The sequence below is a fragment of the Tursiops truncatus genome, chromosome 10 (assembly GCF_011762595.2).
Source record: "Tursiops truncatus isolate mTurTru1 chromosome 10, mTurTru1.mat.Y, whole genome shotgun sequence".
NCBI classification, from domain to species: domain Eukaryota; kingdom Metazoa; phylum Chordata; class Mammalia; order Artiodactyla; family Delphinidae; genus Tursiops; species Tursiops truncatus.
This window is the reverse complement of record NC_047043.1, coordinates 71,040,451-71,062,780: the sequence shown is the minus strand read 5'-3', so window position 1 is coordinate 71,062,780 and position 22,330 is coordinate 71,040,451. Positions and strand designations below refer to the sequence as shown.

Sequence of the window (22,330 nt, the reverse complement as noted above, 5' to 3'; positions counted from 1 at the left end):
AAATATTATTTTCAGCATTATACTCCCTGCGTGTAGGAAAGATATTCTTTGGAGTGAGAGCTACAATTAATGAGAAAAACTCATAAGCCAAGTTTAAAATAGATTGATATGAACATTTTCATAGTTACAATGGCACTGACCTAAGTTTTATATGAAAGGTTGTGTTTCCTGAATAAGCTTTAAGTAGATGGCTGCTCATGGAAAACTTTTAATTTATGTTGAATCTGTGTCAGTTCAGAAAACTGTTTGGGGTTTTCAAAAAATTTTTAATGAATATTTTGTGTTCTAAATTTTGCACTTTTTCATTTATCAATCCTATTAATTTTTTAGTTTTCTGAATTTCATTTATAATTTTAATCAGTTGATAATCTTTCACAACTGGAAAAATATTTTTAATTCATTTTGACTTTAAAGTAAATCTGTCTGCATTTCACATGGATAATTACACCAGTGATGAAGACATAGACAATGAGTTTGACACCCAGCTCATCATTCAACAGAGTTTACAGGATATTCACAAGCCGGAAACTACACAGCAGTCACCTGAAGATGAGAGGTAATGGTATCTCACTGGCAACATAGTATAAGTATTCAACAGTTGAGCCTTGTCATAAGCACTGATGCTAGTGTTGTGACAAAAACAGAAGAGAGGGTCAGAATCCAAGGAGCTGAATATCTATGAGACTTGATGTGTGACCAGACAGGAGAAATTTGGAAATAATTCAGAATTTAATCAGGCAGTAAAGAAAATAATAGCCAGGACATGGAAGCAACCTAAATGTCCATCAACAGAGGAGTGGATAAAGAAGATGTGGCACATATATACAATGGAATATTACTCAGCCATAAAAAGGAATGAAATTGGGTCATTTGTAGAGACATGGATGGACCTAGAGACTGTCACACAGAGTGAAGTAAGTCAGAAAGAGAAAAAAAAACAAGTATCTTCTATTAACACATGTATGTGGAATCTAGAAAAATGGTATCAGTGACCTTATGTGCAAAGCAGAAATACAGACATAGACATAGAGAACAAATGTATGGATACCAAAGGGGAAGGGGGTGGGGAGGGAGGAATTGGAAGACTGGGATTGACACATTGATATTATTGATACTATGTATAAAATAGACAACTGATAGGAACATACTTTATAGCACAGGGAACTCTACCTAATGCACTGTGGTAACCTAAATGGGAAGGAAGTCCAAAAGGGAGGGGATATCTGTATGTATATGGCTGATTCATTTTGTAGTGCAGTGGAGGCTAACACAACATTGTAAAGCAACCATACTCCAATAAAAATTAATTTAAAAAAAGAAAGAAAATAGTTGGAGGAGGTTACTAGCAAATATGGGTGAGGAGAGGCAGATGAGAAATCAGAAAGAAGAAATACATGAGGATATGTAAGACTAGAGAACACTAATGCATCTTTTCTTTGGGGAGCTAAGGAAATGCATAAATCCAACCAAGACACAGAAACCTTAGTAGGGTAAAGTCTTTAATCTACTCAAATCAAAAGGAGTTATTATGTAAACTTAAACCCAGAAGAGACTAACCCCTTCTGAAGGGTGTGAACTCGGAGTTCTGGTATGACAACACTAGAAAAGGACCCCATGGATCCCTCAGTGGAGTAAGATAATTGCCCTGGATATGGGCTGTCTGCGGCCAAGCACAGCTAGTCAAATGCTCTCTGGGTGATCAGAACTTCAAGCCCCTGAGTAGTTACAATTATTTTTCAGGGGTATTAAACCCATTTGCTTGGGGTGGTGACCTCTATTTGCCTGATGGAGGTAAAATGGGATAAATGTGTTTTAACCCCAAGAGATTTTGTAATTAAATACAGAGATGTTGGAGTATATCAAACCTACAGTATTTTTTTTTTAAGTAACATACTCATGGAGTGAACACTGTGTGCCACACTATTCTGAGCATTTCATAAATATGTATTAACTCATTTAAATTCTAATTCTCATTACCTCTCTATGTGGTAGGTACTATTATTTTTCCCATTTAGAGATGAGGCGACTGAGGCATAGCATAGCGAAATTAAATGACTTACCCAAGGTCACAGAGCTAGTAAGTAATGAGCCAGGCAGCCTGGCTTCAGAGTCTGCATTCTTTACTACACTATTCCTACACTTTTATGTTAAATTTAGGAATAATCTTTAAATAGTTAAAAGTTTTGTAAATAAATTGGATTTCATTGGGTTACCTGTTGTATTAACCTTGTGATTAAACCTTGTGATTAACTTTGAAGTCATGATTTTAGGTTGAAAGGCATAAGAGATTTTGATTAAGAGTACTGAAATGTTTCAAAGAAATTAAAATTGACTACAGTTATAAATTTCAGTCATTAGACTTGCAAGAATTGTATGATACTTAGCAAGGCTTGCTGATTTGATCAGGCACTTGAAGGAATTAGGAAAATAGAATATACTTGAGACAGGAGCAATAAAGCCCCCCCCTCACCAAAAGATGTCCCAAGTCCTAATCCCCAGAACCTGTGGATATGTAACCTTACGTGGCAATGGAGAATTAAGGCTGCAGATCGAATTAAGGTTGCTAATCAGTTGACTTTAAGATAGGGAGATTGACTAAATTTTAAGTAGGACAGATTGTCTAAGGGAATTTATTTCTTTCAAGCTGGGTTCATTGAATAATCAAAGAAAAAGGGAAGGTGACAATCCTTATTTACTAGAGTTTAAAATAATATAAGATTTATAAGTTGAGCTTTAAAACTTTAAATATTTTAATAAAAATATTACTTTAAAAAACTGCTGATTGTGTTTTTTGAATACAGATTCTGATCATGAATATTTTTTAAAACTTACACCATGATTATTTACTATTTTTTACAATAATAATTTTTGCTAGGATCATTGACATTATAGAGTGGCCATTTAAATTTTACCATGTGACAATGTGACATTTCAGTCCTAGGCATGTTTGATTCAGTTCAGCAGACACTGATTGAAGGCTAACTGTAATCCAGGCTCTCAAAGTTCTTGCCCTAAAGAAGCTGATGAGGGAAGACACATGGGAGGGGAGTTTCCCTGGAACACATTAAGGGCCATACTACGTTTTCTTTTTCCTTTTTTTTTTTCTGAATATATATACATATATCTTTTATTTATTTATTTTTTGAAACATCTTTATTGGAATATAATTGCTTTACAATGGTGTGTTAGTTTCTGCTTTATAACAAAGTGAATCAGCTATACATATACATATATCCCCGTATCTCCTCCCTCTTGCGTTTTGAAGTATTTCTACTATGCCTCAGTCATTGCCTCATATGAGTTCATTCCTGGTTAACTACTATTGCCTTTACCCCTTCCTTTTGTTTTATCAAATGCCTTAGTTTTTTCCTCAGTTTTGGAATTACATTCATATGTTTTTTCTCTGCAGCTTTTTGATTGCAGACTGTAAGAGGATAGTTGAAACAATAGAGACAGTTAAGTACTCTTCCTATTCTATCCCCTTCAACTTGTGGTAAGATGTAATGGTGACAACTGGTAGCATTTCCCCTCTAAGTTCAGGAAGCCTAGAAGCAGGATCTCCCAAGTGCCGAACACTATGGGGTCAACAGCTAATTGTCAAGAGTCTGATGGGGCCTTTCCTGGGAGAAACTACTTCAGCAAAATTTAGCAAACAGCTCCTGGGCTCCTCGGTGGACAGAGCTGTTTTCTGTATGTAACAAGATGACGGGTATTCACAGGTCCAGGTGGTATGGAATGCTAGATGAAAGGCCTTACTGCTTGTTTGTCCTATGCCATTTAAATTTGTCTTTCATTAAAGGTAGTGCTAGAATACTGTTGTCTCATGCACTAACCTTGATGATGGAATTCAGAAGCAGTATGGGCTGCCTTGTATATGTGCCAAATGTGAATATGTTCTCATTTGACTTGTTAATAGGTAAGGAAGATGTATTGTCAGGGTTGACCAAGTACCATTCTGCTTTTGATGAAGCAGATGAGATAGGCTGGCTTCCTCTCCATAAGGCTGCAGTGCAATTAAATAAGAACATTTTGGAAATAACCCTGAAAGGTAAACTCCCTTTATAACTCTTATTGATGCTTCTGAGAAATAAATTTAAAATTTATTTCTGTATCTTAATCTGTGTGGTCTAATGGATTTATTTCAGCTTCAAAACCCAGTGTGTGGGAGCAAACCACCAACAATGGTGAAACACCACTTTTTTTGGCTGTCAGCCATTGCCTCTTAGAAAATGTCTGTTTTCTTCTTCTCAATGGCTGCAATCCAAATGCCAAGAACGTCGAAGGCAATTCTCCTCTTCTTACAGGTAAATTAACACGTTAGCTCTGGAGAACAGTCTGTGGCTCTGAGTGTCCTCCAGGCCCACAGGTTTCAAAGGCAGTTTCTTGTGCATAGTTGCAGCAGTGTCACTCTGGTGCCAAATAACCACACATGGGTACCTGACCCTCAAGAAGCTTTATATAGGCTGGCCTGTGAGGTGGCCTGAGGGAAAGTCTCTGCCCAATTATGAGCTGATCATTTTTACATGGTACCTCAGTTGAACAAGTTAATTCTTGTATAAGAAATATAGGAAAGGAGCAGAGTAGGAAGAAGCAGCCAATGGTTGGGTAAAGATGGCAGATTAAATATGAATGAGTAATTCTGCTGCCTCCTGAGTCTTCAGGAGGATTACAGTTCGTCAAGTGTTTTAAAGGGTTAAGATACAAAGAATGGGAAGAATGGAAGAGGAGACAACAATAACATGATTTTTAAAAATCAGAAGAGCAGATGGATGACTAGTAAGTGTCAAGAAAGCCAAATCTTAACTTGAAGTGGGGAAAGCCAAAAACCAGCACAGTTATATCAAAAGGCCTGGAAATTGTTGGCTATAGTTACCTCATGGAGCAGGGATGAAGGATGGGCAGCTAAAATAGAAAAATTGGTTGAAAACTATTAAGAAACAAGTAGTCAGGTATCTAGGTCACTTCTCTCAATCCACCCTGCTGGGTCAGACTCTTCCCCCACCCAGCAGAATTTCGGAAGTTTTTTCTCTGAATAGTGTGAGCAAAGGCTCTCTGGACTGGGGGTTATTTGGCAAGGGCAAGAGCACTGGATTGAAAACACTGGAGGAATTATGTAGGGCGCGGTCAGCTAACTGCTACGCGGCAGGAAGCTGAAATAAGCTGAGTCATCCTTCCTGTGGCCACTGCGCTTGCGTAAAGTAGCGACCTATCCGATGTTGGCTCACAAATCGCACCATCGGCGAAAGCCAATCACAGAGCGACACATGTTCTTAATCCCTATATAAGCAGACTGCTATAGGATTGCGGGGTCTTCCTTCCATCTTTCTTCAACCAAGCTGTGCTCCAATAAAGTGTGATACGAGAAGAATCTTGCGTGTGGCGGCTCGTTATTCTGCTGGTCGGAAACGGCCCGCCGCAGAATTAAGCACATAGGCTGAGATCTCCCAGTTCTTCACCAAATTCTAGAAAGCCAGCAGCTAGAACTTCACCCTCCAAGAGGAGGCTTCTTTGGAGAATCTGATCAGCTCAAAGAGAAAGAACTAAAAATACTAAAACTGGAGGTTCCCCAACAAATAGCCCAGGCATATTAACCTACAGTTAAGACCACAGTCAATGTTTAGAATTTCTAGGCAGATTTTTAGTCCCCAGCTCTTAATCATGAGCAGACATCCAAGGACTATCTGAGGAAAGTCTTCAACAAAGATAAACAACTTGGAGGAAACAGATTATTTAGGGGAAAATAAAAGGTAGGGGGAAATTATCATTAATTTCCTCAGAGAAATCAATGAAAATTAATGAACTAGCAGGACACTACTAAAAAAAATGAAGAACGAAACAGAAAACACTCTTGAAAATGAAAAATATGATGGCAGAAATTTAAAAAAACTCAAACGCGAGGAGATAAAGTTAGGAAAGCTTCCAGAAAAAGAAGACAAGAAATGAAAAATCAGTAAGAAGAATAACTAAGAGAACTAGGATTATAACTGAAGAGGAGCAGCCTGTGAGTAACAGGAATGGTAGAAAGAGAACAGACAACATAGAGGCAATATACCGTCCATGAGACAAGTCTAGAAAATTATTTCCTAAAACAAAGGACATGTTTCATCTTTCCAAAATGAAAGAGCACACAAAGTGCCAGCTCAATGAATTACAAAAGACCCAACACTCTTGGCGCTCTATATTCCTAGTCTTAGTGCAGTTATAGCCCTTGATATGGCACATTATAAATGGTTGTGAGCAGAATTCATGCTGATTCAGTGTCTAACGCCTAGCAAGATTCCCCAAACACAGCTGGTGCCAACAATTAGCAAATGGATAGGGAGATGGATAAATTAAGGTGCTCTAGAATCTTGAAGGACTGAAGATTATCATCCAATGCAAATTAACAGCAGAAATGCCAATTAGAGAATATTGGTTAACAAAATGTGAGGTTAACAATAATTTCATAATTATTGCTGTTTTTGTTTTTCCTCATGTAAAGCAGCTACAATCGTTTCTAGGACTGTACTAGGTACTTAAGTTCCCATTTTCTTGAGAACATAAAGATGATAAATGAAAACTTTGTTTTTCAGCTACATAAGCAGCCAACAGACAATGAATAATTGGTCATGGTTTACAGAAAAGCAAATAGCCTATTGATGTAAAACACTGTTAATATTATTTGATATATGCCTCATTTTACAATCCGTTTCCTAAACACCAAATGCTGGTACATGGGGGATAGGTAGGAAGAACTCCTTAAGAAGCCTGAGGGAAACTAGCTGATCTGATACTCTGGCCTTAATTTCCGGTTGAACATGATGCCTCCCTCACTTCTAATCTCCCAGCTGTTCTACAGGACTCCTACGATATGGCCGCCTTGCTGATCAGCCGTGGAGCAGATGTCAATCTGCGGTGTGTCAATGAGAAGACAGCTCTCCACGAAGCAGCCAGGCTGGGCAGACGGGACATAGTGAAGCTCCTGCTGGTTTCTGGGGCCCACCCTGACCCAAAGAGCTCCTACGGATTCACTCCTCTTGCTCTTGCTGCCCAAAGCGGACACACTAAAACCATGGAACTATTACTGCAGAAAGGCAAGATTTTCCTATACAGTCAGCACACTACTAAAGGATAACATGACCTAAGCGTTCTCCTCTTTATGGAGAGCTTCAGTGTAATAGAACTTAACATTTTATTTAAGCCTAACTTAATATTTTATTGAAGTGTGTGTTAATATTAGCTATTGAAAGAGCCTAAAATAGGGATTGAGTATTTCTTATTTGCTGTGAAGCAGTTTCCCTAAAATTACTAGGATGCAGGTTACTCTTTTATTTAATGTACCCTGACCATGTTAAGAGGATGGTTGTTTTTTGTTTAATTTTTTGTGTGGTGGTGTTCTTTTCTAGATTCATAGAATGAAACACTCCACAACATCCCCTTCACGTTGTCTCTGCCTAAGCTAAGTTATGAGGCAGTCCAACCTGTTACCAGATGAATTAAGTTGTTAGGAAATTCTTCCTGATTTCTTCTCTTTGGGTCCCAGTTCTCCCCTCTAGTAATAAACAAAACTCTGAGAGAAGGGGAAGGCAATTTATATGTATTGAGTACTCTCTAAGCACCAGGTATTAAGTTACTTATTTTATCTCAAATAATCTTCTACAAACCCTGTGAGGTAGGCATTATCCTCATTTTACCCTTGAGGAAAGTGAGGGTCAGGGATGGTACCAGTTGTAGAACTTCCCTTCAAACACTCCCTCCCCTGCCACCCGTGCTATAGCTGTGGCCATCTTATATCCTGGTTTAACTGGCAGAGATCCTAGCTCAGAGAACTGTCTTTGAGGAGACCCTCATTGATGACACTGTTAGAAGAAGCAGTGTAATATCTAAAGCTTTTTTTCGAAGAAGCAAATCTTTACCAAGATTTAATAAAGTCCCAATATTAGAATTATCTTCTTTATTCTCCTCCCCATTTGCATCCAGAAGTCTTATTTCTTTCTCTAACAATAGACGGTCCTGGTGTCCAATTTTCTAGACTGCAGGGACTCCTACATTTAAGAACAACTTTCTGCTTTCTAGACTTACCTAAATCTTTCCTATCATATAGGGGAGGCTAGTTCCCAATCAATGGCCGTAAGACCTTTTAAGTAAGATGTTTTAAATGAGTGATACCAGAGATGTCTAAAGTTATTAGCTGGAATAACAAAGTAAACACTGGATCCTTCATCTACACAAAAAGAGCAACCTTTTGTGTAGATCATTGATTAAAATATAAAGAAACAGGAGAGGCGACAGATTTTAAATCCTTAACCTTTCAAAGAAACCAGTATCGGTTGACCTCAGTGAGGTCAGTGAGGGAGCATTTCCCTTAGGTAAGCCCCTTATAGTCATTTGCACACAGCTACTAAATAGAAGAGCCAAGCTTTGAACCCACTTCTGTCTCATTCCAAATCACATTACTTTATTACCCTGCACTGCTAGAGTGGCAACATGGCATCATAGAAATAGCACCTGGGTCTGGCCCACCTGTACATGAATCCCGACTACCTTGCTTACTAGTTGTGCATCTCTGGTGAAGTAATTTAATCTCAATGAAACTCAGTTTCTTCATCTTTAAAATGAAGATATTAGCATCTACTTCCTAGGGTTGTTGTGAAGTTTAGAAATTATTACATACATAAAGAAACCAGCACATAGTGAGTACTCATTACATGGGGGCTTATTAGACATTTCTTAATGCATTCTAGGAATGGGGTTCTGGGGGAGCCACTATATTCTTTTTTTTTTAATTTTCAAAATATTTTAATCCATTTACAAATTTTTCAATTAGACAAAAATATGCAGGAAGGGGTTATCTAATTGAGCGATGATAATCAGGACATATATATTATGTGTATTAGCAAAAAATGTGAATAAGTTCTTCAGTAAAAGAAAAAACATGGTGCATATAATAGATTTCTCATAGTTCTATGTAGAACTTTCACTAAGAGAACACTCACCTAAAATGGATTATTCCTCATCAAATGCTACAGTGAGAATTCTTCTGTAGGAAGCATTTTATGGATTCCTTCCAGAACATAGAGATGATAATCTGTCTTCTAGGAATTCATTTTCAAGATGGATTATTCAATGAATGGCATCATTTGGGTACCCCATTCTGCACTTGTAAGGAGGGGACATAATTTTCCAAAGACTGAAGTCACTTTCATCTCTCCTCCTACGGTACAACTCCACTTAAGTCTGGAGTTTTGCATCTAAAACTATATGAGCTTTTAAGACTGAGATCTGATTCATCATAATCTTTTCCATGAAGAAAGATCTTTCAGTTTCCTCCAAGTTGAAACAGCAATAGAGTGCCATTCCATGTAAAGCACAATGACACCATATAAATTAGGAATAATATATTGAAACAGAATTTGTATGTGGATGATATTGCCAAAATAAAGAACAGAGAAGAACAAATGACTGTGATGAGCCAACATACACCTTAAATGGGCTTTGGCTTACTGCTTACACATGCAAGACAGTCAATAAATATTAGAGTCCTTATATTCTGAAGATTATGGAGTCCACACTAAAGTCACTATATCTTTTTTATATGAGTTGTGAAGGTGCCCAGAGTGTCCTCCTATTCTTTTGTCCATTCGAATGCTACTCTTTCTTCAAAGCCTTTACTGAGAGGCCTTCCACAACTGACCCCAAATTCCTCCCTCCTTCCTTCACCTCCCAGCCCTGCTCACAACTCCAGCCCTGAGATCTTCAAGAAGACAGCCTGTATCTGTACTCTTATTATCCACACCACTCACACAGCACTTAGCTTACAGGGTACTACAATATACCCTTTTAACTATCAGCAGTCCCTATCTTCAACTAAAAACAGCTAGTGTCTCTTAGTATGAACAGTCTCCTAGGAACAAGTTAAAAAGAACAAATACACTTTTCCACCGTAAGATCTTCATTAGATGTCATGGTGACATAGTTCAACAGGATTGTTAGACCATCTTATAGTGTGTTATGAGGTAAGCGAGCTTTTGTATGCTGGTCTGGTAATAAAACCATCTTCTATAAAATTACTTCTCCTGGGATTTTTAAGTTAGAAACAAATAACTTATAAAATTACTCTGAAAGCCAACCTACTTATAACTTAGATACTGCTTACACCATTTTCTCTCCCCAACTAGTTTGTAAACTGTCTGAGACAGGAGGTACATACTTTATGTCTTTGATTCTTAGTGTTTTGCTAAAGTAGCTGCTCAATAATTGCTTTTTGGTAGTGGTGGTACACTTTTAAGAATACTTAAGCAATACAGTGGAAAAGACTCTGCATAACATCACTCTTTCTCCTCCTAGGAGCTAATGCTCTTGGTCAGGCCTCTGATTCTTCTTCCATCTTACTTGAAGCAGCTAGTGGAGGAAATCCAGACTCTGTAACTCTCTTGCTGGAGTATGGAGCTGATGCCAACATCCCTAAGAATTCAGGCCACCTGCCCATTCATGTGGCAGCTGACAGAGGCCACTTGTTGTAAGTTCAACTACATTATTGCAAATAATAGAAATAGTAATAGCCATGGGGTTTTGGAGGGGGGGGCAGCTTCTGGGAATTTTATATTCTTCATCTCTGATCCTACAACTCCAACACCCCTTTTAAAGGTGAGAAACTCTTGACCAGCTAGAAAAGTGGTAAATTCAGACATCCTCTGTAGACCCTGAAGAGACATAAAACTATTTTATTTTCAGGTCGTTTGGCAATATGGGGAGCCTCAGGTTTCACTGACTGGGGTAATTCTGAGTTTTATATCTACACCTTAGTTTCATTTAACTTTACGTGGTATCTGAGTTTTTGGATGCAGGACTATGCTTTTTTTTGGTTGGGGTGTCTAAAAACCAACTGATGCTAATACCATCCAGTGCTAGTATAAAGCAATCATATACAGGTCAGTGCAGCATCTTAACAAAAACTATTTTTTAATGCACTTTGAAATTCTTTCTTAGAGCTCTGAAGATTTTGGTTCCAGTCACAGATTTTGCTGCCATTAAGCAGAGTGGCATCAGTCCAGTTCACTGTGCAGCAGCAGGAGCACACCCCAAATGCCTGGAACTTCTCATCCAGTCTGGGTTTGATGTAAATTTCATGCTAGATCAGAGAATTCGCAAACACTATGATGACCACAGGAAGTCAGCTTTGTATTTTGCTGTATCAAATGGTGACCTCTCTTCAGTTAAGCTGCTTCTGAGTGCTGGAGCTCTGCCTAATCAAGACCCAGTTAACTGCCTCCAGGTAGCCCTAAGGATGGGCAACTATGAGCTGATAAGCCTGCTGCTACGGCATGGGGCCAACGTTAATTACTTCTGCAAAGTCAACCCTTTACATTTCCCATCAGCACTTCAATACACGCTGAAAGATGAAGTCATGCTCAGGATGCTGTTGAATTATGGGTATGACACAGAGCGATGCTTTGACTGTCCTCATGGAGACAAAGTTCATCCTTTCTATACTTTTGTTGAAGGCTGGACATCTACAGTTATCAAAGATACTATGGTAAGTGCACAGTATCGGCTGTGTCACCCTATGTAGTCATTATCCGTGTCCCTGAACTACAGCAAAAGATAAAACTCCATCCCCTCCAGAAGCTCATGGAGGGAAAGATTTTAATACGATAAATATGATAAAATAAACATGATAGTAGAAAGATGTAAAAGGTATAGAAACAGAGGAAAAAGTGATTTAACTCTAGTTAATGAAGCAACATCTGAACAAGGCTGTGAAAAATAAATGCAGCCTTATATACCAGTTATGTTTTTTCTTTGAAGAAGTGAGTTATCTAGCTAAAATGTTTCTGGGTTCCTGATACTTGTACCCCTAGGTTTTTGGCTCTAACATTTGATTAATGGATTTCTTTGGTCACATTTTGATGAAAAAAGGATCACAATAAATATAGTTGACCACTCTCTTCTTGAGACATTTTTCTCTTAGCTGTCATCACACCACAGTCTCCTATTTTCCCCCTACTTAATTGGTCACTTCTATTTTCCCCAACTTGAGCTCTTCCCCTGATTTTTCAAATAGCTGCCACCCTTCAGGTCTCATTTCAAGTGTTACCTCCTCAAAGAGGCCCTTCCTTATGCATCTTACCTAAGGTAGTTCTGTTCCCTAATCATTCTCTTTAATGCTTTTCATTTCTTTTACAGTACTTATCGGTTTCTGAAATTCTTAATATTTTACTGATTATGTATCTCCCCCACAAATACATGAATGTAAGCTCTTGTTCACCACTTTCCTCAGCTTACAGATCTGTGCTTAGCACACAATAGATGCACTATAGATACCTGAATTCATATTATTAAAATCTGAAAATATAAATAAAATGGAGAAAGAACTTTGAGTCAATTCTGAAAAGGAAAATATTTTAATATTGTATATTACTTTTAGGTTATGATTAATGTAGAACTTGGTATTTAAGCAATATGTCATCTTGTATTATTTCCTGACTTTTCATATAGTATTATTTGCCTTCTTACATGGGCATCTTGTGTAAGGACATGTAAATTACTTAAAGGCAGAAACTATCATACGTTTCAAGTATCAGAGTGGGAATAGGTTATGAATGATAGAAAACCCCAAATAAGAGAGGCTCTAATAAGATGGCTTACTCCCCTCTCCTATAAATAAAGGCGAGAGTAAATAGACTTCTAATTGGACAGTTCCATGATTCACAGGAGAAACTCACATCCACAGTCCAACCAGCAGGAAGGCAGGCAGGAGGAAGCAGCACACACCTTGCTCTTCCTTTAACAGCATTCTGGAAGTTGCTCACACTTCCATTGACATCTCATTGGCTAGAACTTAGTCAGATGGCCACATCTAGATGCAAGTGAAGCTGGAAAGGTAATCTTTATTCCACACAGCCATGCAGGCAACCAAAGGGGATAAAAGCTATTAGGTAACAGTCTGTTTTAAACCCTCGTTATCTTATAAAGTTTGGAAGACTTGGTAGTAAATATTTTTCCAAATGTTAGAGCTAAGAAATATTTTCTTGTTCAACACCTTAGTTTATAAATGAGGAACTTCAAACCTTGGTTCTTGACTCCGAGTTTAGTGTTCTTTTGATTACTGTGTTAAACCACAGATACTTAGTTTTCCATTTACTTTCATAGTTCTGATTTTCTTCCTCAGTTCTGCGAAGTAATAACTTTGTCATGGCTGCAACATCTCTCTGGAAAGGTTGTTCGAGTGATGCTTGATTATGTTGATCAAGTTAGGATCTGTTCAAAGTTGAAAGCTGTGCTCCAAAAACAGAGGCTCTGGTCAGAAATCCATTTTATCTTGAGTGAGTATTTTTCTTTCTTGACGATTCTTACCAAAAAATACTAACTGAACTCTTATTTCTTTTGTAGAACATTGTTCTCTTCAGTTAAAAGCTTGACCTAAAGAAACGAAGAAAAATACTATTCCTATCTAAAAAATGTTACCATTTACAACTACACTTAATTTGTACTTACTACCATTTCCCAATAGATAAAATCTGTTAGGTAATTATTTATTATATAGGTAGATAATACTTTTCTTCTGATCCTATGGAACACCATAGACACAGGAATTAAAAACTATGAAATGGCACTAAAACAGGGATGAGAAAATGCTAAGATCTAAGGCTACAGAGGATATTAAATGACCCTTCAAATCAAATTCTTTCACAGTAGCACATAAGTCAAATTAAGAAGAATTTCTTTCATATAATTTCCCCACAGGTAGTGATCTTTAGTTTTTAGCCTGACCCCAAGGGGCAGGACAGGGGGATAATACCCACAGGTGTAGGAGCTTTAGGTCTCACAGGCCAGACCCACAACTGATGCCAGTCTTTGGACTCTAACGTGACATGGCTCTGAAACCACAGCTACGAGATTTGCAGTGAGAAGTGGAAAGCTATTTCCCAATTAACTTTTCCATTTAGTCAGAGCAAATGAAAATCTTGGTGGCTTAAGTACAAAATACATTTGCTAAAGATCACTAAAAAATGAAGCAATTCTTTCTTTTGGATAATGTGCCTGTTTTTCATTTTAGCAAACCCTCGCTCCCTGAAACATTTGTGCCGCCTCAAGATCCGGAAGTGTATGGGACGTTTACATTTGCGCTGCCCCATCTTCATGTCATTTCTTCCGTTACCCAATCGTCTAAAGGCATATGTCCTTTACAAAGAATATGACCTTTATGAACAAGGAATTTTCACAGGAACCTGGTAATCAAACTATTCTGGATGAAAAGGTATATAATTCCACAGATGTCTTTCTTAAAATGTGACTTGTTACATTGATTCATATTTCTCACTTTACCTAGCAACTAAAATCTCAATGCAGTCTACATTCTTTAAAAAGTCACTCTGAACATAGCCTCTCAACAGATGGCTGGCATTCTGAAAGGCAGTTTTGTAAAAATAAAACCCAAACAGTAAAAATTTCAATTAACTAAGATACATCAGTTCTAATACTGTATTCATCTTACATTAAATGTATAAATCCACATTTCTACATGCTCAAAATAATAAATGCTACCTCTGATAATTCATAATTCTTAACAGTAATCCTTCTTATAGAGAAGTACATATATAAAATGTCTTAGTGACTGCAGTGAATAAAGTATTGACCCCAGTACATGACCCTAAAATTAGCTGTTCTTGTACAAAAGTCCCAAGGCCAGTTTATTGTCTGTTTACTTGCAGAGTCCATTACTGAGGTAATTCAGTTAATTGAAAGAGAACCTTCAATTGCGATTTCATCATTAATGGGATACATGCGTTCCTTCTTCCTACAAAACCCTGGCTAAGGGTTGCCATTTATTGGTTAATGTGATCACTACAAGTGTTTTCAAATGGATGATGGCTTATGATTTCTGTACTGAACCTAGTCGACTACTAGACACAGAGGAGGGGCTCACTGATAGAAGCAGTTATAGGTGTTAGTTTAAAATTTTATTTCTATATATTCTATGCTGCATTTAAGTACAGGTTTCTGTATGTGGACGCGAGGAAGGAAACTAAGAAGACATTCATTCAGCCATACCTGTGTACCATTATATGGCACATCAACAGAGAGAACAGAGAGGCAGCATGATGACCACAGGCCCAGTCAGTTATAGCTTGATGTTTATAATGTTTAGTCTTAGCATACTTTTTTTTTTAGCATAATATAGTCCTTCTTAAGGAAACTGAAGTTATATGATTTCTTTCTAATGTAGGAATTCATGGCTATACAGACTATTTCAGTAAGCACAGACTTAAAATTACTAATAATACAGTTTTCACATAAAAAATTTGCAAAATTAGCTGGCATGAATAGTTTTTATTTTTTTTAAATCAAATTGTGGTGTCTGTTTATAAATGGGTGCTAGATTATATGTATGTCGATACACAAATATATTTAAGATATACATGCACCTAGATAAATTACATAATTCTGAAGTTAATTTCATCTACTCCCTGGACCTTCTACAAGTGTATACATTTTACAAAATTCAAAACAAATTAAAACAAACTGCCAGTAGAAGAACAGAACTTGGTAAGTGCTACAGGAAACCATAAAGAGCACAGGGGATGAATATGCATTAGTATTAAAACTACAGGCCCAAGCCACTTAAGCTGGTGTACACAATAACCTGACCCTTTAAATTACAGGAATTTCTTTGAATAGGACCCAATATAGCAAGTATACATTGTAACATGTCTAGGGTAATTATTGAAAATTCTCTTAATTTTTCTAAAGGAAAAAAGTCACTAGATATGAATTAGTATTATTTCCCCATAAGTGACATTTTTTTCCCATTTTAGCTGTTATGGAATTGCAATAGGGTTAGATGTGTAATAACAGTATCATAACAGATTAAGAAAAAGTCCAATTGTTTTATAAGCATCATTTGAAATTACTTGGAGAAGTAAAATTCAGAGTATATATCAAATATTTCATACAAAAAAGACTATAAAAAAATCATGGACTTTATTATACATTAAAAATATCCTAACAGCATATTTCCTGAAGCCTTGTCAGGAATACTTATTTTGACAAAATGAAAAAATAAGTTCTTCACTCCACATGTATACCACCATTACATAAAGTCGAGTTTTTCAAATTTAATTCTAAAGGGAAATGAAGCATAATTTTTAATTGTATATTCATGATTAACAATATCAGTGAAATATGAACCAATTCACTTACATTACAAAATCACCAAATATACAAAGTGGTTTTGCACATTAGTTATAACTTAATCCCCAGTTCTCATATTAACCTAAGTAAATTACACGAGTACAGCCACAAGAGATTAGTTAAAAAGTATAATATAGTTCCAGTTTCAAATTATTATGTATTATTAATTAATACGGAAGAAAAAAATCTCATGAAAGAAAAGTAAGCCGAACTTGATAAAAATAAAGTCAAAGGCTTGCTTGCTACAATCAGTGTGTTTGAATATTTAAAGTACAGTTTGAATGCTAGGAGGCTGTTATCAAAACCAATGTTAATATTTTCATTTTATTAATTTGGGTGGCAGAGGTTTTACAAAACACAGGCTCTTAGGGTCTGTCAGCAGGTATAAGAAGATTCAAATCTTAAATACTTGCAGTTCCTATATATAATTCAAAATTAGCTCAGATGCCTTTACCACATATGATTATATGTTATGTAGAATGGTATGCACACCCTACTATCCTTTCCTCAAGCATAAAAGTAACATAAATTTACCACCCCTAGACTGTGGAATCTGAGAATTCTTTTGAAATTAAACACGAAGTAATCATTGTAAACATGGCAAAAACTAGACTGGGGACTGTGTTCAAGGCAACAGTTTTAGTCCCTCGTTAGCAAGTTTTCCCAATTTTACAAGGGGGAAGGAATCATCAGTTTCCTATCTATTGACTTCACGACCATAGTTACAAAAGTACTGTTGACATAGGTAGCAAGAGTGCCTAGCAGAATTAAGTAGACTTAATTTCTTTCCTTTTAAAGAATCAGTTTTGTTAATCTCTAAAACCATTAAGTGCAAGTTCAAGTCTGAGAAAGATATCCCAAAATCTAATTCAATCACCACCAAAACATCCAAAAGCTTGAAGGGATTTCAAAGGGTAACAAAGATCAGCTTTAACATTACACAGAAATCCATGGGGAGCCTTCCTTAAACAAAACACAGAATTTATTAAAGTTGATCCTTAAATATCTGCAGTAATGGAATTGTTCATATGGTTTACAGTAATGGAACAGAAGTTGAATCATCTAAAATTGTTAAACCCACACATAACTTCTATTTGGCACTGGAAAGCACTTTGGTCTGACCTATAGACATGGGTGTGTTATTGTGGAAATTCCTATCAAAACATGATGTAAAAGGAACCACAAGTCTGTCCAGCATCCCTAAGTCTGCCAGTACCCTTAACTTTAGCCTACACTTTGACCCAGAGTGCTCACCAAGGGCTGTAGTACGCTACCATGCAAAGCACCAGCCTAGTAAAACTGCCTCCTAATGCTGACCACCTTCCCTGCACGGTGGCTGACAAGTTACACCTGAACTAAGTGAGGTGACAACTTTATAGTAAAAGACTTACTGAAACAAAAAGCTTACTAATTCTGAAAAAGGTCTTAAAAGCAGGACCTGCCGTGACTAAGCAAATGCTGACCACAGAAGAAATTTCAATTTCTACAAAAGGAATGATACACAAACTACTGTGAAAGCATTCCCTTTAGCAAGGACAAAATAAACTTCTTTCAAAAAGTATTCCATAAATTTCTACTTTTTTACTATATGTTTTGGTAACATAAGGCTTCAAAATAATGATTAAGTAATCATTATTCCCATTTGGCACATGGCTAAAAAAAATCATGATGATACTATATATAATTATCTATCCCGTTCCTACAGAAAACAATGTATATACAGTGTGAAACACCCACACTATATTGTGAGAACTATATGCCATTTCTAAATCAGAACTAAAAAGAAAAAATTATATGTTAAATAACAAAAGGCTTTTCCCTTGTAAAATTAGTCTTAGTGGCTAATCTCTTGAAAACTTTAAATGCATGACTGTGTAAAATATTTTATTCAATATATTTAACTTGGCCATATATACTTTTACATGTGAAACACAGGAACATAATTTCTATCAGCAATGTTAAAAATCCAAGTTAAAAAAAAAAAGTTTTGACACAGAATTAGGCAGTAGAGAAATGTCATTTTAACTTTGGCACCAGGTTAAAATCCTTCCTGGGTTGACTCTCCTATAACAAGCACTCAATTGCTTTTCAGTCTTTCATGGAATTAGACCTTTCACTCTACTTACTTAAAGAGGACAAGTATTTACAATAATTAGTGCAAATTATTCTATTCTCATATATTATTTGCCTTCACGGATATAAAGTGATGATCAGTATTTTATAAAAACATGGAATTATGAAAATACTGTGGGCTATCAGTCTGAAATTTAAAAGATTACATTTTTAAACTAAATTCTGAGAATTTTTAAGCAGGAAACAATTGCTATAGAACTTCTTTCTAAATGTCACTTGATTTTCAATAAAAATTATTTCACACAATGCAGAAAATACAATGTATCCTGTAACAGTATCTTTACATGTTAAATCCTAATCTAAAATGTATTTGAACAAAAAAAAAAATCCCTTTTAATAAATTCCAAAATCTTATTTTAACCATTACTGCTCTGCAGCAACAATTCAAGTCCCAACCTGAGAACTAAGAATGTGATAATAAAATGCCAAGGGCTGTAGCAATCTTGAACTGAAGACACTTAAGCTTCTTTCCCACTGGCATCAGGTGTAGTACATCAGAGAAATGCGAGCAATCCAAGAAAATGCCCTGAAATCAACAGTACCACCTGCCACAACTTGAAACCTTAAGTCTAAAATCTCTATTCTAATTATTTTGTAAAAGTTCTATTGCACATTTAACATTGTTAAAATATTTGCAAACTTGTAGAATTATCTGTATAAGGATTTTAAACCTATTCAGTCAAAAGCTTCCTCACTGCCAGCAATTGTTCCTAATGAAAGAGAGGGAGCATATCCATGAATACCTGAAGCTGAAGAATAAATGATTTCTTATGGTCACAGCCAATTACAATGCAAGGTAATAAGTTCACAATTTGAAGGAAGAACAGGCTTGAGCAACTGTAATTCCTCAGCAATCTACTTCAGGGATATGAACAGGTTTCTTTTAGACATGTGGAATTTGAAGTTACTGCATAGTATATTATTTCTAAGGGAAAAAAAAAATCAATGCAAACCTAAGTTATCAAGGTCAGTCATAGTTTAAAAAATGAAGTTAAAATAAACAAGCAAATATAAATTTTAGTCTCCTTGATAGTTCAGCATTGTTGTTACCTTGTGCCACTTCACCACAGAAATTGTCAACAAATTCAAAGGGGTGGGGGGCGAATATCAACCAAAAAGTAAGGATAAGTTTATGCTTCTGATTCTCTCTTCTTTCCTTCTTCTCCCAAATCACTCTCTTCTGACTGGCTACTGCTAAGGACAACAAACTGCCCCTCACTACTGGCTTGGTTTGGTCTACTGGAAGCAGCTATCAACCGACTTTGTTCTTCTAAGTCCTAGTGGAAAAGACAGAAAAGAAACTTAAAGTTAATTGTTTGCAATCAAATAGGAAAGTAAGCAGTTAAATACATACTTGAGAGCCACTTCAACTCTTCTGTCATAAATATGTATGCATAATTCTGGCAACTTTCTGAAAAGAAAGACTACACACAACCAATGCAACACCAAAGTAAATTTTGACACTTTTCTAGAAAGCCTATAAAAGCCAACATGTCACTCTTCTCCATTTTTATGGCCAACAACTTACATTCGAGCCATCATTATCTCTCATTATAAACTACAGAAAAGGCTCATAATGAATCACTCCACATCCCCTCCCTTCCCTCTCTCTAATATATATGTGTGTGTGTGTGTGTGTGTGTGTGTGTGTGTGTGTGTGTGTGTGTGTACACACACACACACACACACACACACACACAACTACCATTGATGAAAGCCATATATATATCTCCTCTCAAAAGACCTACTTTGACAGAGACAACCTTCCAACCTCTTCTGGAATATGTAGTATGTTTGCTAAACAGCAAGTCACACTACATGTCAATATAACTATAATGTAAACATTGTATCAGAAGACAGATGTCAGGAATTCCCTGGCAGTCCGGTGGTTGGGACTCCGAGCTCTCACAGACAAGGGCCCCAGTTCAATCCCTGGTTGGGGAACTAAGATCCCACAAGCCGTGCGGCGCAGCCAAGAAGACAGATGTCATCCTTTTCTACTATGCTATGAATCATCTGGTTATGTATGAAGTGGCTGAGCAAGTAGAAACAGACCTTCACTTGAAAATTCCAATATGAAAGTCACAGTGCTGAATTAAGGAAACTCTTCATAAACATCATATCTAGTCAGAGAAGATCTAGACATTAGGACTGCATACCTTTTCAATTTGTTTTTGTTTACTGAGTTCTTTCTGTTGCTTCTCTTTTACTCTCTCTATTTCTTTTTGTTTTTCTGATGCCCTGCGATCCTGAAGACCAGATGAATACAACTAATGAATTAAATATGAAATAACTTTAAATTTTAACTTGTCAATTAATATTACCTTTGTAACCTTTTCAAATTATTATTTGCATTTATATGAGAAAGCACACCAAAAATTTACATTCTAATGTTAGCCATTTATCCAAATTCTAAATGCTATGTATCAGGAATAGCATCTATTGTTAACCTTGCATAGCAAAATCATTTTTATTTACTTGCTAATATGAAAGATCTTATATTACTTTAGTTAACATTCTTGGATAATTAAGTGTCTTGGATTCTTACCAGTTCTGCATGCAAAGCTATCTGTTTTGCCAGTCCAACAGAATCACAAATCTAAAGGGGGAACAAGTAAGAAAAACTCAGGCAGTTCTTACATCAAGTATCCAAATGGCTGATGTAACTAGTTTTATAACTCATTTTAATACACTGCTTCAAACAAAAGCTGATTTAAGAATGTTCCAGCCCCAAAACCAATCCTTTGTGTATTTTCTTCAGAGTCTGTGAGCTGCCACTGCTGGCTCTCATCTCTTTCACATACCCCACTTCTTGTTATCTCAGATTCATTACTGAGATGGTAAAGTTGCAAAGAAGAAAGCAAGCAGCTGCTGCTGCTACTCTAAGATGAAGACATTTGGAAATGGCTGATTATGGGAATATTTTGCATTCCCAGGATAAGTTAACAAAGCCAGAAGATTGCAACAGCTATCAATGGCCAGGAAGATACAGGTTTGTGGAGTCAGATGGCCCAACCCATCAGCTCAGCTCTCCTCAAAACAAGAGGCTTTGGTCAAGCAGCTCAGTTGGACTAGGCAAAGTTTGGGAGTTTTTCTCCAGAAATCTTAGTAAGAACTTTGACTATGACATGTATTTCACAACAGAAACACATTTTGAAAAGCCACGTACCTTTTCACCCTCATTGTTTGATTCAAATATATAGCAGACTGATGACAGATTACTTTCACTTCTCCCTCCTGATGTCCGAAGAACAAATCCAAAAAGCCTCTTATTTTCCTGGTGTGTAGCATACAAAACTACACTGGGTAATGGAAACTGCCACAGAAAACATCAGAAGCAAACATGAAATTTTTCAAACCATTAAAACAGCCCTCTTACATATGACAAACTCATGTACTAAGTTGTTTAATATCCTAAATAGAACATTAGAGTCAGTTGTTTTTCTTAACCGAATGGTAATCCAAGAACAAACAATGTCATATTTGGTTTGGATTGTCAGGAAATTAAAAGGTTGTTGAATACTGAATTTGTTTTATTAGTCATTAACACATTTTACAAATTCAAATTCAGTAACAAAAATGGTCTATATTATTAAATGATTAAATAGAAGCACATGCCTGCAGCTATTTCAAAACAGATAATTATAAAATAAACTCAATCATGTTGGCCTTTTAATCCCTTAATTTAATTTTTAGTTTCTTTAGTGTATGATATATGCTCCCTAACTGAGGGATAAATATAAATACTAAGTATCACACCAGATTGCATTGATTCTTTAAGTTACACGGAATGTTACAACTTTTTTGTAGAGATAGCCATAGACTCAATTATAACACCCTAAAGACCAATCATAATTCATGCTACCATATCTGAATATACAGAATCAGGATTATTATAAAGATGTAAGACGTGTATATGTACAAAGAGACTTAAAATAAAGCTTTAAACATGCAGAACTCACCATGAGCCTTGTAACTTGTGTCTGTGGATCAATTAACCTATAATAATAATTAAAAATTTGGG

The 22,330-nt window shown here is 36.4% G+C and overlaps 2 protein-coding genes across 4 annotated transcripts in view; one reads left to right on the top strand and one right to left on the bottom strand.

Annotated features, from left to right (window-relative positions):
* The first annotated feature begins 415 nt into the window (after positions 1-415).
* ASB14 (ankyrin repeat and SOCS box containing 14) lies at positions 416-14,233 on the top strand. The gene is made up of 9 exons (XM_004327169.4): positions 416-556; positions 3,410-3,454; positions 3,915-4,048; positions 4,146-4,304; positions 6,828-7,073; positions 10,327-10,498; positions 10,969-11,515; positions 13,151-13,304; positions 14,039-14,233. Exons 1-9 carry the CDS (start codon positions 435-437, stop codon positions 14,215-14,217), a joined length of 1,758 nt encoding a protein of 585 aa, XP_004327217.1. The 5' UTR covers positions 416-434; the 3' UTR covers positions 14,218-14,233.
* A 1,708-nt stretch (positions 14,234-15,941) lies between these two features.
* The window catches only part of APPL1 (adaptor protein, phosphotyrosine interacting with PH domain and leucine zipper 1), a 31,831-nt gene continuing 25,442 nt past the window's right edge, over positions 15,942-22,330 (bottom strand). The window contains exons 18-22 of one of the 3 annotated variants that reach the window (XM_019947602.3): positions 22,269-22,305; positions 21,476-21,622; positions 20,855-20,905; positions 20,466-20,576; positions 15,942-19,583 (exon numbers count right to left, since the gene is read on the bottom strand). In XM_019947602.3, coding sequence (XP_019803161.1) covers positions 19,437-19,583; positions 20,466-20,576; positions 20,855-20,905; positions 21,476-21,622; positions 22,269-22,305 — 493 coding nt within the window. In that variant the 3' untranslated portion in view covers positions 15,942-19,436. The remainder of the gene's footprint in view (positions 19,584-20,465; positions 20,577-20,854; positions 20,906-21,475; positions 21,623-22,268; positions 22,306-22,330) is intronic. The other 2 variants (XM_019947603.3, XM_019947605.3) reach the window with 2 other exon arrangements.